Here is a 16,646-nt window from a genome sequence, read left to right on the forward strand (position 1 = left end):
TGGTAACGCAATATTTTGTTTATGCTTGGAACTGATCTAGTTCATTATATATACATTAAAATTCTATGTTTCCTTTTCCAATAATATACAATGGGCTAAATTTACTTACAAATAACAGATATAATGAATTTTTAATTAGTCCGATTTGTTTTTGCTTTGAACATCGAAATAATAAATGTTTTGCATTCATATGGTAGAATTACTACGAAATCATCAAATGATTGTTACCAAACCTGAGAAGTATCCATTTTAAATTATTGTCGAAGTCGTCGTTAACGTAAATAATAATAAACGGTCGAAACAGATTTAATGTAAGTTTAATAGAGACTGTTTTGTGAAAACATACACATATACATAATATACATATATATGAAGAAAACTATTTAAATTATAAGTTAATATGAAGAAAAAAGAATGTCGAGTGTTGATCGAACGTTATTTTTTACGTGAAGAAAACAATTAAAGAAACTATGCAATGAATTGTCGAACTACTCGACCGTAATTTACTGTAACTTCACCAGAAATGCTTGATAAAATCTTTTCTAGAAAAAGTTTTTGTTGTCCACATACATTCACTTTTATTTTTAACATTTAACAATATAATCATTCAAATTCTTTATCAATGTTTCAAGATGTATCACCAATACGTGAGACATACTTTTTGTTGTTAAATTTGAGCTAACTAAAGTCTTGTTCATAATATTTTGAATAGTGGTAGTTTTTTTTTTTGTTACCTTTTGATCGCAGCGATGAAAAGGTTGAAAAACCCTGCTATATAATTATGCTTACCTTATCTCACACTAAATTTTAATTTTGATTAATTTTTGTTTCAGAATATTCGTTAACCGGAGCCTTCATCTCGAAAATATCAAATTCTATGGATTTGATATGGATTATACTTTAGCAGGTACATAATACAAAAATAGAATGGATAATCTATTTCAGTTATAGTATTTTTGACAGGATTTTTTTCAATACTTTTCTCTCGTACACTCGTTAAAAAACCTCGAACTTAGTCTTTATCTTAATAGTTTTTAAATTAGCCAAAAGAGAAATTATGAACTGGTACATTACCTTGATACAAAAGCTATACTCAAATCCAAGTGTTGCCTTATATTGTTCCACACAAATAGCAAAAGTAACATTTATTATTGAATGTATCACTATCGGAGAAAACAATTAGCCCGAGTACACTCCGAGTATGTACATGAGTGTGTCTTTTAAATAATCGGACTAATGTCAACCGGTCAAATTTTACAATTTTGAGACAAATTTCCTTGTCCAAAACATCAAAAAAGTTGCATTCAACAAGTGTTCATAATAGTCACTAAAACAGCGTTTTCATTTGCTTTCGACAATTACTTGAAAATTTCGAAATTTAATTTTTCTCCTCTCTATGTTAAGATGGTTTGGACACATATGCTGGATGCCCCAAAACAGAATATGAAAAAATGCTGGAATACAACATAGCAAGTAAAAATTATAAAGAAAAGCAGGTGAAACAAAGGGGATAGATGGGAAGGAATAAAAGAACAAACGAAAGATGAAACGGCATGGAGAAAAAAATAGACATAGACATGCAATATTTGCTGATTCTTCCATTATCCATTTGGGTGTTATGCAAATGATCTAGTGAATTGAGAGTCCAACCTTGAAAAATTTCCGTATATTATTCGTTCAAGTTTTAATCTGTAGATTCTCATTAATACTGGCCCCGATGTTCCAAAAATTCGCTTTCTGTCGATATCTCAAAAAATATAACATTTACAGAATTTTCGTTTAGATAAGAAGTAAAAAGAGAAAGTGAAATCACTACAAGTATTCGATAGTTTTCGAAATAACGGGTTTTTGTATGTTGCCTGCATTTATTCGTTGCAAATTTCGCACCAATAATTCGATAACTTGAGTTAAAATTGATATTTTCTGATGAATCAAAGTTTATTTGGAAGGACAGATCTATTATATACTGTAACTTCATTTTTCCGAAATGTAGCCAAAAACAAGCCAAAGTTTTTTCGTTGGGATTTTTTTTTTGTCTCTTAGATATTCGCCTATTTTTTTAGTATTAATTGTTATTTATTCGGATCCTTTTGGATAATAGTTCCTTGGAGAATGTATCAGTTAAGAAACATTATTCCGGGTGTTTCTTTTATGTAATACAGTCACTTTTTAATTTTCGTTTTTGGTGTTTACAAAAATCGTCGTATAACTAAATCTATTGCACATCACTCGACAGCTTTTCTGACTTAACACTTTTTAAAAAACAGAAATTTGCTACAGTACTAGGAGTAAATGCGGTCTTTTCCTCTTTGCCTTTGTTTTTTTCACTCCTACATCTTCTTTAACACAAAGATGATATCCTGAGCATTTCATTCAAATATAGACTCGTACGTTCCGATTTCCAGGAAATTTTTCCAAAAAATATTAGTCGCGTTGTTTATGCGCTGTACTTGTATCGTATAAAGTGGTCGGCGGCACGCACACACCTTTATAAGTGTATTTGTTTGCAAATAGTCTGTGGGTAAAAACCCTGGTTTGTCCAGATCATTTTTTATGTAGTAAAAATGTAATATAGAAAGGAAAATGATTGGAAATTTTCACAAAAGGCAAACTGTTCATTATACTACGTCAAAGGTGGTAAAAACTCTTTAAAGTTCTCAGATTTGAGACCTTCAAGCAATTATTTCCAAAGCAAAACGCGATCAAACTAGCAAGTTTTTCGCCTACCGCTGTAGTTACAAAGCAACACATTTATCGGGTATATTTCCAAGACCAGAGCTAGCGTAACCGAAACTTTTCAAGATATTTTTTGCCAATGTAAGGGGGACTGTGGTAACTAATATTCATATAAAAAAGCAGTGCTCAAATATTCATCTATCCGCGGTTCATGTCAAACTAGCCAATGTTCAAATTATAAAGGTAGTGAAAATATAATGGACGAGGAAGTAGAGTAGATAAAGAAGGAGAAAGAGAAAAAGGGAGAAATAAAGGAGGAAGAGGGAGAGGATGAAATGGATCAAGGAGAATCTAATTTAGCTTGGTGATTGGCTAATGTGAAATTGTATATATATTTTTAATTTCAAGCATTTTTCCAAAAACCTGTCAACGTCATCTTAAACTGCTGATAATAAAAGATATACGAAGAAATAAGGCAACATTTTGAAAGACGCCTTCTTATATAAAAGTAAAATTACCCTAAAAATGACCATGTTTATAATTATCTCATATGCTTATTTATTTTTTCTTTTTCAGAATATAAATCTCCTGAATATGAAAAATTGGGTTTTGATCTAGTAAAAGAACACATGGTGTCAATAGGGTATCCACAAGAAATTTTACAATTCGAATATGATCCCACATTTGCAGTTAGGTATGTTAATTATCTTCCGCAGTTTGATGAACTTTCTCGGCACATGCCACGAATGGAAACGCGAAGTTTCGACCTGTTGCGGTCCTTATCAAAATATGACTTGACACTGATAATTGGCGTATCTATATTAATCACCTATATATCATGAATATATAAATATAAATCTGTTTTAACGTAAAAAATTAATTTTTCCTTAGTTTTTACATCTGAGAAGTATGTACCTCCTATGAGTCAAATTATTAGATTTTGATTTCATTTGTATTTTGACGTCCATGATGTAAGTAATTAATTACCTACAATTGATCAATATAAATATTCAAATTGTCAGTGTCGAGTCATATTTTGATAAAGACCGCTAGAGATCGAAATGTAAATGTTTGTTTTTAAAAAATTATCAAAAAAAAACTAAATAAAAAAGTAAAATTATGGAATGTATTAATTTCTAAAGTAATTTGTAATTTTCGCTTGCGTTACGCATATTTGATTATTCATAAGGGCCATTTCTTTTAATCTTCGAAGTACAAGTATATCATTTAATGGAACATAATTTTCTTCGACCCATTTTAAACACAGATTAAAACTTTTAGCTGCTTCCTACCTGTCGATTTTAGACTTTATCTGTTTTATGTCACAGATAGTAGATCTTTCAACCCCATACTCATGGACAATGTCTTGTGTTTTCTTTTAGGGAGCTTTTCTATTCAAGTAAATATTTAAAAAAACCCACTTATATCGCCTAAAATGGCATTACAAACATCCCGGCAAATTATGTAAATATCACTGCTCAAAAGCAGTGAAAATGCTGCTGGGGGAATCCCTGAATATCTAGTGATAATTTCTATAGGAAATAGGCCTAAAATTCGGATTAGAGGGTATCAAATTTATTTAAAATGCTTTTTTGGACTACTGAAGAATTCGGATTATCGAGTCTGCACAATTATTAAAAAAAAAACTAATTTTGAAACAGAACAGATCTAATATCAAGTACATTTAGAAACATATCAAAAGGTCTAATAAACAACAAAAAGAAAATCTTTTTCTTTAATCCTATGTAGTAAAAAGTTATCAAAATATACTGTATATCTGTGATTCGGAGCAAATATTTTGTTTTTAGTTTTTGAATCCACTTGTTGCAATTTCCAGGTTTGATGTGATTCTCGTAAGGTTAGATCATCATAAATATCTTCAACGTAATCGTCCAAATTCTCAGTAATACCTAATAAAACTGCCAAGTCGAGGTTGTCATCTTGGAAGCACATTCAATCTGTGAGACCTTCAACTTTAGGAAAAATTTTCCGGTATATGATACGATTGACTTTTTTGCACTTGGGCAAAACTGAACTGAACCGAACCAACGTCTTTTGACTGTTCTGGATACCAATGGATTTAGAATTTTGTGCCTTTCTGTTTTCAACATCTAATAGTTTTCAGAAATCTGATTATGACATTTTACCGTTCTTCAAATTTGATTCGTATTTTGTACAGGTATCCCAAAAAGAGTAATCTAAAGGTGAAGATCATGGTGACAATTCAATGATTGATGTATTGTTTAAGTTGTGTATTCAATTTATACACCAAGCATCACGTGAAAAGCTTTAGTTTTTCATGATAAGATTTGTGAGAAAACAGAAATAAAGTAACGCATATTTTGTTACAGTGATTAAGCAAAAAATTTTAATGTTTGTATTTTATTGAATTCACCTTTATATCTACAGGAGCCAGAGAATACGCAAGCAATAAATTATATAATTCTAGTTTTAGTATTTTTTGCATGGTGAATACTAGGATGATGTGAATATAATAGATGATTTTCTGTTTTATGAAGTTTGTCTGAAAAATTTCCGACCTAAATCTAAAGGTGTCGGCATTTATCTATATAAGTTGAGAAAAATATTTGGCAATGAAAGGGGAGGTACGAAAACAATGCATCATCATTAACAAACGTAAAATTTTGGTTAGCTGGATTCAAACGTTGACTTATCAGTGGACTCCAGTGTTCAGGACAACCAAAAACTGTGGCAACCAACGATATCATGGAAGAAGCGTTAAGTGCAGCGTTTGCTCACCAAAAGACGCAATCTAACGAATATTTTCCAGGCCTTATTGACGCAAAATTTTAAGCAAAATGAATTGGACATTTTTTGTCGATTCATAACTGTTAGCTGGATCGACACAGTGGATTGCAAAATGCAAATCAGCTCCGAACAAATCAGATTTTTTGAGATAGTCATGGGATTGTGTTCATCGACTATCATCAAAGAGGTTGCTGGATAAAGTAAACGCTCCTTCTCACACCTATGTGATCATCATTCATTAAAAACTTCACGAATTGTACTTCGAATCGTAACCTCCAAGTTTTACTTGCAGGATGTAGACTTTCATCAGACGACGACTTGAAAGGGTTAAAAAGTGTATTTGAGTTACTTGAAAGGAGACGGACTTAAATATTTATTTATTTTTTTTGTTATTTTAGAGGACTATGGTTTGACTCGTTGTATGGTAATTTATTAAAAGTTGACGCATATGGAAATATTTTAGTTTGTGTACACGGATTCGAATTTTTAAAACAGTAAGTTTTCTCCCGTTCGTATCTAATCATTTTAATCAATGTACTATTTAATTTTCAGTTCACGTGTTTACGAATTGTATCCTAACAAATTTTTAACTTTGGACGAATCTAGAGTATACGTATTGAATACATTATTTAATTTACCAGAGACTTATTTGTTGGCTTGCCTGGTCGACTTTTTCACCAATTGCAAAGATTATACGAAAATCGAAACAGGAGTAAAGTGCGGGGAACTTCTTATGTCGTACAAATCTATATTTCAGGTAAATTTCTTCGGTAACTTATTTTGCTCACCAACAAATTTGTAATAGAACAAAATTAATCTATAACTGAACATATCTTCTAAATAATTTTAAATTTGGTAGGATTGTTTTCAAATAATTCATGAAATTACACATGATAAATTTAAAATTACTATTAGACGTATGAAAAATTGATGTTGGCTCATTCCATTTTCACAGGTGCAACATTTAGACGCATGTTTTAATTTAGACTTTCAGAAATTACATTTTTTTCTAATACTCGTTGAGAAGGATTCAAAAATAATGTTCCAAAAGCCAGGAGAAATGTCCCAATGACCGTTGCGGGTGCAACCGATTTGCTTAATTTTTTTTTTCAATGAAAGGTATTGATGCACAGATCAGCCATCAACCATCGGATTTCATCTAATTTTCACCATTCTCAAGTTATACTCAAATGCGATTTCCCCCTGTACGTTACTTATGGGAGTTTTTCACATACACACGTTCTATCCTCAATATCTCAAGTTCTATTCAAGAAAGAGACCGAACTCGCTGAGTTTTTGAACACTTAAATCGGTTGAGTTGGAGAAGAGCTAGGCTCGGACATTCAATGTGGAGTTATGGATTTTTGTAGGTTTTTGGCAATTTTTCTACATTCAAAGATCTATATCTCAGGTTCTAGTATAGCTACAGAGTTCGTTCGTTTCTGTTATAATGATTTCTGATACTTATTTAATGGATTCGATGCGAGCGAAGCCGCGGGTAAAAGCTAGTGCTTATATAACCATGAACATGAAGAAAAACTCTAAAGAAAACAAACATAAACAATTAATTATTTACTTTTAACTAAATCGCGGGTGTAACATCAAATTATCGTGGGTGCAATCAGTCTAATTGATGTGACAATTATTTATTACACCTTTTTTTTGAAATACGTCAATATTCGCCAAAAATTCTTACTATCAGTTTTATTTCTCTGTCTATTCCAATTTCGTGATATTATCAAATTGCTGGTCTGCTATATGATTTCTTTAAAACGTTCAAAGGCTTCTTAAATGCTCATAATCATTTTCTTTCATTGTATTTACATTTCTTGCTGGCAAATTACGTTTTACTTCTGCTACAGCTTTGTCTAGTGTACGAGGAGCTGTTATATCAAGTACATATTTGTTTAATTTGTTGTTCTTTATGCCGCATTCTTCCTTTGGATTTGATTCTATGTAGCCAATACTTTAGAATAAAAATATGTCTCCTTTCTTTCTCTATTTTTGAAACATGAGCCCTTTCCCCTTCTTCTAATTATCCCCTTTGTTTATGCGCAGCAGTCTGCTTATGTTGCTCTGTTATTCACTATTGCTATATATAGTTGTCGATTTTAGTTGTGAATTCACCAGTTTGTTTCATTTTTTGCAATGATTTTATAGTGACCTTGTTTCTTTGTCTTTTTTTTTCATTTTCTAGCTGCTCTCTTATCCAAGTTCGTCATGGTTTTCTATTTTCTCCTTTTAGCTTTTGGTTTTTTTATTTTTAGCTCCTTAATGTCTCAATTGAATACTTTTTGTTCCTGTTGTGATTTCTTGATTTCTGCAGCAGATTTGTTTAATATTTCATTCATTTCTTTCGTCTTTATTTCAAGGCTTTCCTCCAGTTTTCTTTGACTATTCACTAGAGACGTTCTTTTTTCTTCTAAAAGCTTCATCTTAGTAATTCCTTTCCTCTTCTCTGTCACTTTTTCTTTTCCCTTCACTCATTTTAATCCTGCATGACAGTTCCTTTCCAATATATTTTTACAGTATTGAAGCAAGTCTCCTTTTTTACACTTATCTGTTAACCTTATCTCTGTTAGTTTGCTTTATCGCTATCACATCCCACAAAAAGTCGTCGGCTAGCTATCTCGTCGACCTACGACTTTTATCAGTGATATTTAGCTTTGACTGAGATTTGTGATTATTCTTAAACTACAATTATCTTATTTGCCAAACTTAGAAAGTTCACATACTTTGTAGGCTTATACATCCACTACTTATACTTTTGTTAAGTAATTTGCTCGTAATTTTCCAAAAAATGGATCCATCGTAATTAGCTAATAAGTTTTATAAGAAAAAAATGTTACATATTATGTCTTCCTATTATTAATGTTACAAAAAAGTATACGGAATCATGTCTACGATGTTATCAAGAGACACGTGCAAATCTGCATATATTTATTATCTTTGTACTATAAAATCATATAGCATATCCTTTAGATATGCTTGTCCATATATAATTCAAATCTTGCACTTCAACATTATTTTTGTCAATATTATTGTTTTCTCTTCGTCATTGATGTCTTCCGGACTTCCGGATCCGTCGAAATACCAAAACATATTTTGGTATTCTTCAATCTGTATTAAAATGTTGAATGGTTTTTTTCCTTTACGAACAAAAGCTGTTGTATAATCACCTATAAGCACCTGTGAAGGCATGGAAATACAAATTAAACTGGTTTGAAATTCATGCGTTTTTTTGCGCCACCTTGTAATTTGTTGTATTTTAGTTCAATGTAGATTTTTATTGTTTGCCATTAAATAGGTATTATAATATTTGTCGATGTGTTGTATTTTTAAAATATAAGAAATATTCTATATCTAAAATAGATAAGAAAAATTTTAACCATCACAATATTTTAGAGGGCGGGAAGTGGAAGGTGTATATATGACACTTTATAACCTTCAATGACTTAGTAATGATAGCATTGCATATACCTAAGGTTGTAAATAAAAATATTTGCATTCCAATATCAAAGAATAAAATTATAGATACACCTTTATCAATATTTACATAAATATGACCTTCATATTAACATTGTTAAATTATGCCATAAAAATTGTTTTTATACTTTTTAGGATGTAAGAAATGCAGTAGACTATGTTCATTTACAAGGTGATCTGAAAAATAGGACAATCGAAAATTTAGACAAGTATGTGAAAAAAGATGAACGTCTTCCAATGTTTTTGAGTAGGTTAAAAGAAAGTGGCGCCAAAACCTTTCTGTTAACAAATAGTGATTATATGTATACTGATAAAATTATGACTTATCTTTTCGATTATCCTCATGGACCAAGGGTAAGCAACGTTTTGTTCATTTGAGTGCATTGAATACATACCTTAATTAGTTTTGAAGTAATATAATTCTACAACCCCTTTGAAACATTACTACAATTTAAAGTAATAATACATATTTTATCTATATAGAGTGTGGCGAAAAAGTTATAAGGTTGATTTCAAATATTTGTCCGGAATGTGGCACTTCCAGTTATATCGAAAGCAGACGTAAACTTTGTTATTTTAAATATAATATTTTTATTCTATTTTCGAATTCTACATTTTAATTTGTTTAGATAAAATTTGTGCTCAATATTCTATACCAAACAGACACATTTTTGAGAAATTTCCTTTGTTGTAACTAGTGATATTGTGAGAACCGTTAGTTTGGCCAATTTAAAAAAAAACATAAAAATAAACCAATAGTGATCAGTGCCCAAATAAATGTATGGGTTAGTTTATGGCCACTCTAAATGTCTCCATTGGTGATTATGAGAGAGATCTTACTGATCGACTATAACAATTAATCGCATTTTAAAAACTGAAAATCCACATAAAAGACAGATGTTGCCACACTTTAGAAGAAGCCATACGACTGGCAGAACATACTTTAAGAAATGGAGAGGCGGTTTCATCTTAATTAAGTTGGAATCTTTGGAACCGTTGGTGATATTCATACTGAATACACCGTTAGCTCTTTAGCTTGGTATCAGCAAGATGAAGCACCTCCTCATAACATGGGGAGTGTTGCTCGGCATATTTCCGAGATATTTGTTGATTACCAATCAGGGTCCGTTTCATTAGCAAGGTCGCTACTCTGACTTTGCTCCTCAAGTTTTGGGTATTTCGAGTTACAATAAAAATCCGATATTTTCCAAACCTGTTACGACAAAGGAAAATATGATGTACATCATACATTTTTGGAATTAGATGGTGCTGATTTTGAATATTCATTATAAAACTTTATTTGTTCAATATTACATTTAGTTATCTAATTAAATTAATACAAAATATCTTCACAAAGTTTTTAGTGATATCCGAAATTGATAATCCTTTCATGTTATTGATTACTTTTCAGTATTAATGGGATATTACCTTAAATAATTGAAAACGGTTGGATTTAGGTGTGGGGAATACCAATACCAATGATTTAAATTGTGAATGTTGGCGGCTAGGTTTGAAACGCCCTGTATGACATATTAGTGATTTGAACATGTTAGGGGGGTTAGCGCTTCGTTGTTAATGAATATATCTTTATTCCATGTAGACTAAGTTTTTTTTTCAAAATTTTGAGAAAGATGAAAATTTCTGGAAAAAATTTGTGTCTGAAATTTCATGTAGAATTCGAGTCTATTTTTAACGACAAAGTTGACGTTTATCCGCAATTACTTTGAATCAAAACTTTTCGCACCCCTTTTCCATAGTTTACAGAAAATATAGAGCTGCAGGTTTTGTTCTGTTTCTTTTTGTTCCACCTTTCTTTGCTGTATAAGGATGAAATACTAATCTGAATATAATAAATTATTCAATAATATTCCAAGCAAAACAGAAAATATATTATTGTTCTTTTAGCCCGAGGATCCTCACAGAAACTGGATAACCTACTTCGATATTGTAGTCTGTGACGCTCGCAAGCCACTTTTCTTTGGCGAAGGTACGATTCTTCGTCAAGTAGATACTACAACAGGAGGTCTTCGCGTTGGTGTCCACACTGGACCTCTTGTATCAAATCATGTTTATTCTGGAGGATCCTGTGATGTTTTTACTAAATTCATAGGTGCTAAAGGGAAAGACGTGTTATATGTTGGTGATCACATTTTCGGAGATATTCTGAAAAGTAAGAAGATAAGAGGTTGGCGTACATTCCTTATTGTTCCGGAATTAGTTCGAGAATTACACGTGTGGACTGACAAATGTCAATTATTTGAAGAATTACAAGGATTAGACATAAAATTAGGAGAAATGTACAAGTAAGTTATTTATTTACAAGCCCACCCAACTAACTTTTTGCGCTACCCATTTAAATTTTTGTTTGCTCAAACCTATAATCTATGGAAATTTATCGACAAGTGTCTTAAAATATCCGGAAACAGAAATTCGAGAAAACCGCCGTTTTACATAACATACCTTTTAATCAGTTGTCCATAAAGTTCATGGGCTTTGTTGTCTGAAATTACCAAAATTTCTAACAGGTTATTATAAAAGTAACCAGCTTTGTAATTTGTAAACAATAATAATGATCAATTACACTGGATCAAGACATGTCAGTTGTGCAGCAAAGTTACATATAATATTTGCAAACCGTTTTTGGGGGTGGTCATTGCGTGATGTTCATCTTCGAATAAGTCAAACAATAACAAGTATCACGCATCGTTGCTTTACAATTTGTAAGGTTGAAAAAGGTTAAAGCATCGCTGGACTAAGTGTATAGACTTAAGAAGACATGTATTTAACTTATAAAAATATTTTCATCTCATTATCATAGAAGAAACCTGTATAGATACATATTATAGATCATAATAAGTTAGAGGCTAATACGGGATTCATTTAATGAAACTAATGATAATAATCCTTGAAAGTTTGTCGTGAAACCGGTATTTGCTTATGAGGTGAGTGTTGGACTACAACTGTAAAATATCTAGCTTGCCTTAGGTTCATATCTAAAAATCAATATTTATTTTTCACATAAGTAAAAAATCCCGCAAAATATCTAACAAATTATTTAATAAGCACGCCTAAGACCGTTTTTTACAATCGTTTCACTTTGACCTTTAGAACGCGAAGTTCAATGTCAATCATATTTGTATTGTATATTTTTTGAGGATATAATTAACTCTAGTGGTAGACTTTAACAACAATCACTTTTCAAAATCAAAATTAGATTTTAAGTTTTTTAATTTTACAATTCCAATTAATCCATTGAAAATATTTCACTTTTTGTGGCTCTTTCAATTTAAAAAATTTTGATGCTTATATTTATACACTATGCACGTGGTTAACTTTTTTAATAACGGTGGAGATTGTAAAAGAATCTTGTCTTACTAGATTCGGAAATAAATTTTGAACAATGATTGGATCGAGAAAAGATATATGGAAATTTTAAACATTATAATCATACAAAAATTTCATTTTCTCTGCTCAGTTTCAGTGTTAAATAATTCTTGAGCAGTATAGTTTCTCTGTGATCTGATAAGCCATTTAAGACAATTCATTATAACCTATTGCTATTATTTCTATAATTATTATTTTGCTGCTAATTAGAAATTCATAGGAGTTTTTGGTAATCATCTATGGGGGTTTGGCTTAATACATTTCCTGAAGCAGGCTTTCGAAGACTTGGGAATTAGTTGAAAATCTTTGATTATCAATATGACTCACTAAAGCTTTTATTATTACCATCATAATTATTATTTAGTGCTAGCACACTAAACTTATTAGTGGTATCACCATAGGGTGCATCGGTCGATGAGTGACCAATAATCTTATATTTCTACTTAACAGAGGTCATAATACTATATAACTTATAATTATTTCTCTATTCAAAATCTGTTCATTCTACTTACGTTTTATTGAAAACTTTGAACGATATTTGTAATATTTACAGTGCAATATTTTATTATAGACATGAACATTTTCGATTCGTTGATGAACAAGTGAAATATTATTTCAATTACTATTATACAGAAAGTGATTTCTTTGTAAAAACTGTAAGGGCATATAGATATAATGTAATTGTAAAACACATAGCAGAAAAACTATTATTTAGTATATTTATTCAATTTTTAGGAATTTAGACAGTAGTACAAAAGAAAAACCGGATATTTCAAAAGTTAGGGCAGCTATTCGGGATGTCACACATAAAATGGATATGTCCTATGGAATGATGGGTAGCTTGTTCAGATCGGGATCAAGACAAACTTTTTTCTCCTCCCAGGTAAATCACTTTGTAAAGGTCTTGTGAGTCTTATAATGTAGTGCTCATAATATGTATGTATATAAAATCAAAAGTGATAATTTTATAATTCAAATATTAGGATATTAGGATGATGTTTGTTTTGCCCATCAAGGACCATTTGGCAATTTAGCAGATATTGCCCCACTTAACTTTATAACAAATATTCAAATAATATCTTTGAAGCATTGCATAAAAAATAAACCCTTAGTTAATTAGAGAATTTGCTTATCACATTTATAAATTCAGTTTTACTTTAATAACCGCTATAATTTTTCGTTGCAAAATACTATTACTTTTTATTAATAAATGGATTATATTAATAAAAATGATCGATTACTCATAGATTACTCAAAAACAATAAGGCATAACTTTCCCACACCATTTCTTTTTTCCTTTTGTATAATTTAATTGAAAATTTTGAATTGTAGGTTCTCCAAATGTTGAATTTTTTAAGCTTCATTCTTTCCTAGTTACAGTTCATTTTTTTATATTCTTGAAATAATATTTCCATACTGTTCCCTAATTTCATCAGTTGAATATTTTCTTGGTTAATATAAGTTCATGAATTTTAAAAATATCATTGTGTCGTACTTTAATTTATGCCAATTAAATTTAAGTTTTGGAATATATGTTTTCATTAAAATCAACCACAAATTGGAAGATAAATGTGATAAATAAATTAAAGGATAATTAATCGACGTCAATAGAACTTTTTTTGGTGCGATTTATTAGATTAAACGTTGCATGTAGCAGAAATGGTACGAACAGCAGTTATTTTTAGAACGACTTTTCTCTCATTTTTGAAGAAATTTTATGAGAATTGCAGTTTCTGCTTTAATTTTGAAGCCTGTTATTAGTGTCTAAATTTTTTTCTTTATAGGTTGTAAGGTACGCCGATTTATATGCAGCTACTCATCTGAATCTTTTGTATTACCCGTTCTCGTACATGTTTCGAGCACCAGCCATGTTGTTGCCTCACGAATCTACTGTTGCTCATGAACAGCATTTTGTAATGGAAATTGCCAAAGAACAAAAGAAACAAAATATGATAAATTCAGAAGTGCCAGCAGAGAGTAAAGAAAATAAGGTAATGCTTATTCGAGTATGTACTTTGTGATACAAAGTTTCAAATTTTAATTGCAATCCCCAGCAAATCATATATATTTTAGTATAAAATTAACATTACCGAACAAACAGAAACTATAAATCATCATTTCTAGAAACATTTTTATCTTCGTCCCATTTCTATTTGTTATTTCTCATATACCCATATTTTTGTTTTACCAACCTGTCTTCCAGTATGAGTATTTTTTTTCAATATGTTCTCTGACTTCATCTCATTTTATTTGTAGTATTGCGTCAAACCCCAAGACATCTTCTTCAAGTACTCTTTCTACTGGGACACTCATTTATATTTTATTTATATCAACTTTGTCAATTATTCTTATCAATGCTGTCAAGATTCTTGATTTTCGTTATTTTTAATTTATCACATCATTTATCATTTCCTTGATTTTTGGCTTCTTATTTATATTTTATTCTTACATACTTTTTGATGCAGTCAAATTTCTAATATTCACTAACTGAACTAATTCTGAAACTTATTAGCACATATATTTAAATGTGTTAGAGGATCCCTTAAATATGATCTTGTTAAGTATTTTCTAAATTCGAAGCTCAAAATTATTGAGATGGTTTTGAGAATTTAAATTCAAAAAACCATATTCAAATAGCAAAGTAGACACCAGATGTGATGCTTCAAATCTACAAAATTTCATGAGTACTGTATTGATGGAATAATTATTTTTTATTTTATTCCAGTATTTGGAGCGATCTCAAAGCATAATCCCACATGTACGACCAGCAACACCCCAATCGCTTACACATACCCACGACGAAGATTTTTCTGATGATGACAGCGATGAGAAGGGTTCAAAAAGTGAAAATTGCGACAGTCATCCTCGAAAAAATGAGATAGATCCCTGTTCAGAGTAGGTTGTAACTAATTGGTCATTTCCTATACTTATTAAGCTGGAATTTCTGGAACCTGTGGGTATATTCATACTGAACATACTGTTTACCTCACCGCTATACCAACACTCACAATTACAGTGTCTGACGCGCGTTTCCATAACCAAGTTCAGACACTGAGACTAAACTCTTTATCTTCGATAACTTTGTTATCAAAACGCGCCCAAAACAGTGTAATTGTCACTATTGTTGTAGTGGTAGTATAAACAGCGTATTCAGTATTTCCTATACTTGTTTTCACGATTAAGGTTCAGCATAATTAATGGTGAAAAATTTTCCATGACCAATATAAAAATATATAAATTTGAATTAAATTTTGAATGTAATTGTTGTGGAATTGTGCATATCTCATCATTTCTAAAAACAATTTTTTTTAATTGCACAAATATCTATCTGACCAATTGGATGTCTGATGTTCTTGCATACGAAAAATTAAAATATCTCGTACATCTTGGTTTGCCCTCTCAATAGATCCCCTACTTTGAGAGTGACGTGGTTCACCATGAATTATTTTTGCTGCAAACATATTTACAACACTATTAATTATTTGATTCACAAACTCTCTGCCTTACAAAAAATATCCATTAGGTTATATGTTACTTCTTCGACTCGTTTAGTTTTCAGAACTCATAGGAGCTAGTGATCTTGGTAATTCATTATAAATTTATAGGGATCATCAGGTTCAGTCTCCATATCAATTAAATCAACCTGTTCCTTTTTGTTAAATCATGTCGAAATTATTGGTTTTACTACCAAATCTTTCTGCTTAGATTTTTTTTAGCTGACACATAGAACATAATTTCAAATATTCTTCAATGACATTACATTCTTTCGTGGTCAGTATCCTTGTGATAATGCATAAATGACATAATGGCCATCTGTATTTTGGTATTTCATCGCCACAATCCCACTACATCACATTCATTACTTAATTGACAATGACTTCGTTCAAAACTATATATTTATATTTATATACATAATATTATTATGTATATACATTATTTATATACATAAATAATCTTTTCAAAAGAACCAACTTTTTTGATAATATATTCCCTATATAACGATAATATATTCCCTTTATATATCCCTATATATAAAGATTTAGGATATTGTCAATATCAGTGCCAGTTTTGAGAAAATTATATACACAAACTTGATTAAATTATTGTCGGTGATATTATTAAAATTGTCATACAAAAAATAGCATGGAAAAAATTTTTACCAACACTTTTAAATATATTCAAGTCCAAAACGAAACAACTAATCAAATATAATAGACTTAAATTCTCCAATCTGCCTTTGGTGAAATAATTATATTTAGTGTAAATAATCACTTATTCCATTTTTTAATTGGAATAATTCAATTAAAATTCAATTCTTATAAAATTATATA

The 16,646-nt window shown here is 30.5% G+C and overlaps 1 protein-coding gene across 6 annotated transcripts in view; it reads left to right on the plus strand.

Moving 5' to 3' along the window:
* LOC130895421 (cytosolic purine 5'-nucleotidase) overlaps window positions 1-16,646 on the plus strand; it is a 33,153-nt gene that overhangs the window by 14,822 nt on the left and 1,685 nt on the right. For 4 of the 6 annotated variants that reach the window (XM_057802688.1, XM_057802686.1, XM_057802687.1 and 1 more), the window contains exons 2-10: window positions 834-907; window positions 3,253-3,370; window positions 5,844-5,939; window positions 5,998-6,202; window positions 9,067-9,285; window positions 10,837-11,234; window positions 13,051-13,198; window positions 14,100-14,306; window positions 15,041-15,210. In XM_057802688.1, the coding sequence (XP_057658671.1) occupies window positions 834-907; window positions 3,253-3,370; window positions 5,844-5,939; window positions 5,998-6,202; window positions 9,067-9,285; window positions 10,837-11,234; window positions 13,051-13,198; window positions 14,100-14,306; window positions 15,041-15,210 (1,635 nt within the window). Of the gene's footprint in view, window positions 1-833; window positions 908-3,252; window positions 3,371-5,843; window positions 5,940-5,997; window positions 6,203-9,066; window positions 9,286-10,836; window positions 11,235-13,050; window positions 13,199-14,099; window positions 14,307-15,040; window positions 15,683-16,646 lie in introns of those variants that run through there. The other 2 variants (XM_057802690.1, XM_057802691.1) reach the window with 1 other exon arrangement.

This window comes from Diorhabda carinulata, chromosome 6 (assembly GCF_026250575.1).
Source record: "Diorhabda carinulata isolate Delta chromosome 6, icDioCari1.1, whole genome shotgun sequence".
NCBI classification, from domain to species: Eukaryota; Metazoa; Arthropoda; class Insecta; order Coleoptera; family Chrysomelidae; genus Diorhabda; species Diorhabda carinulata.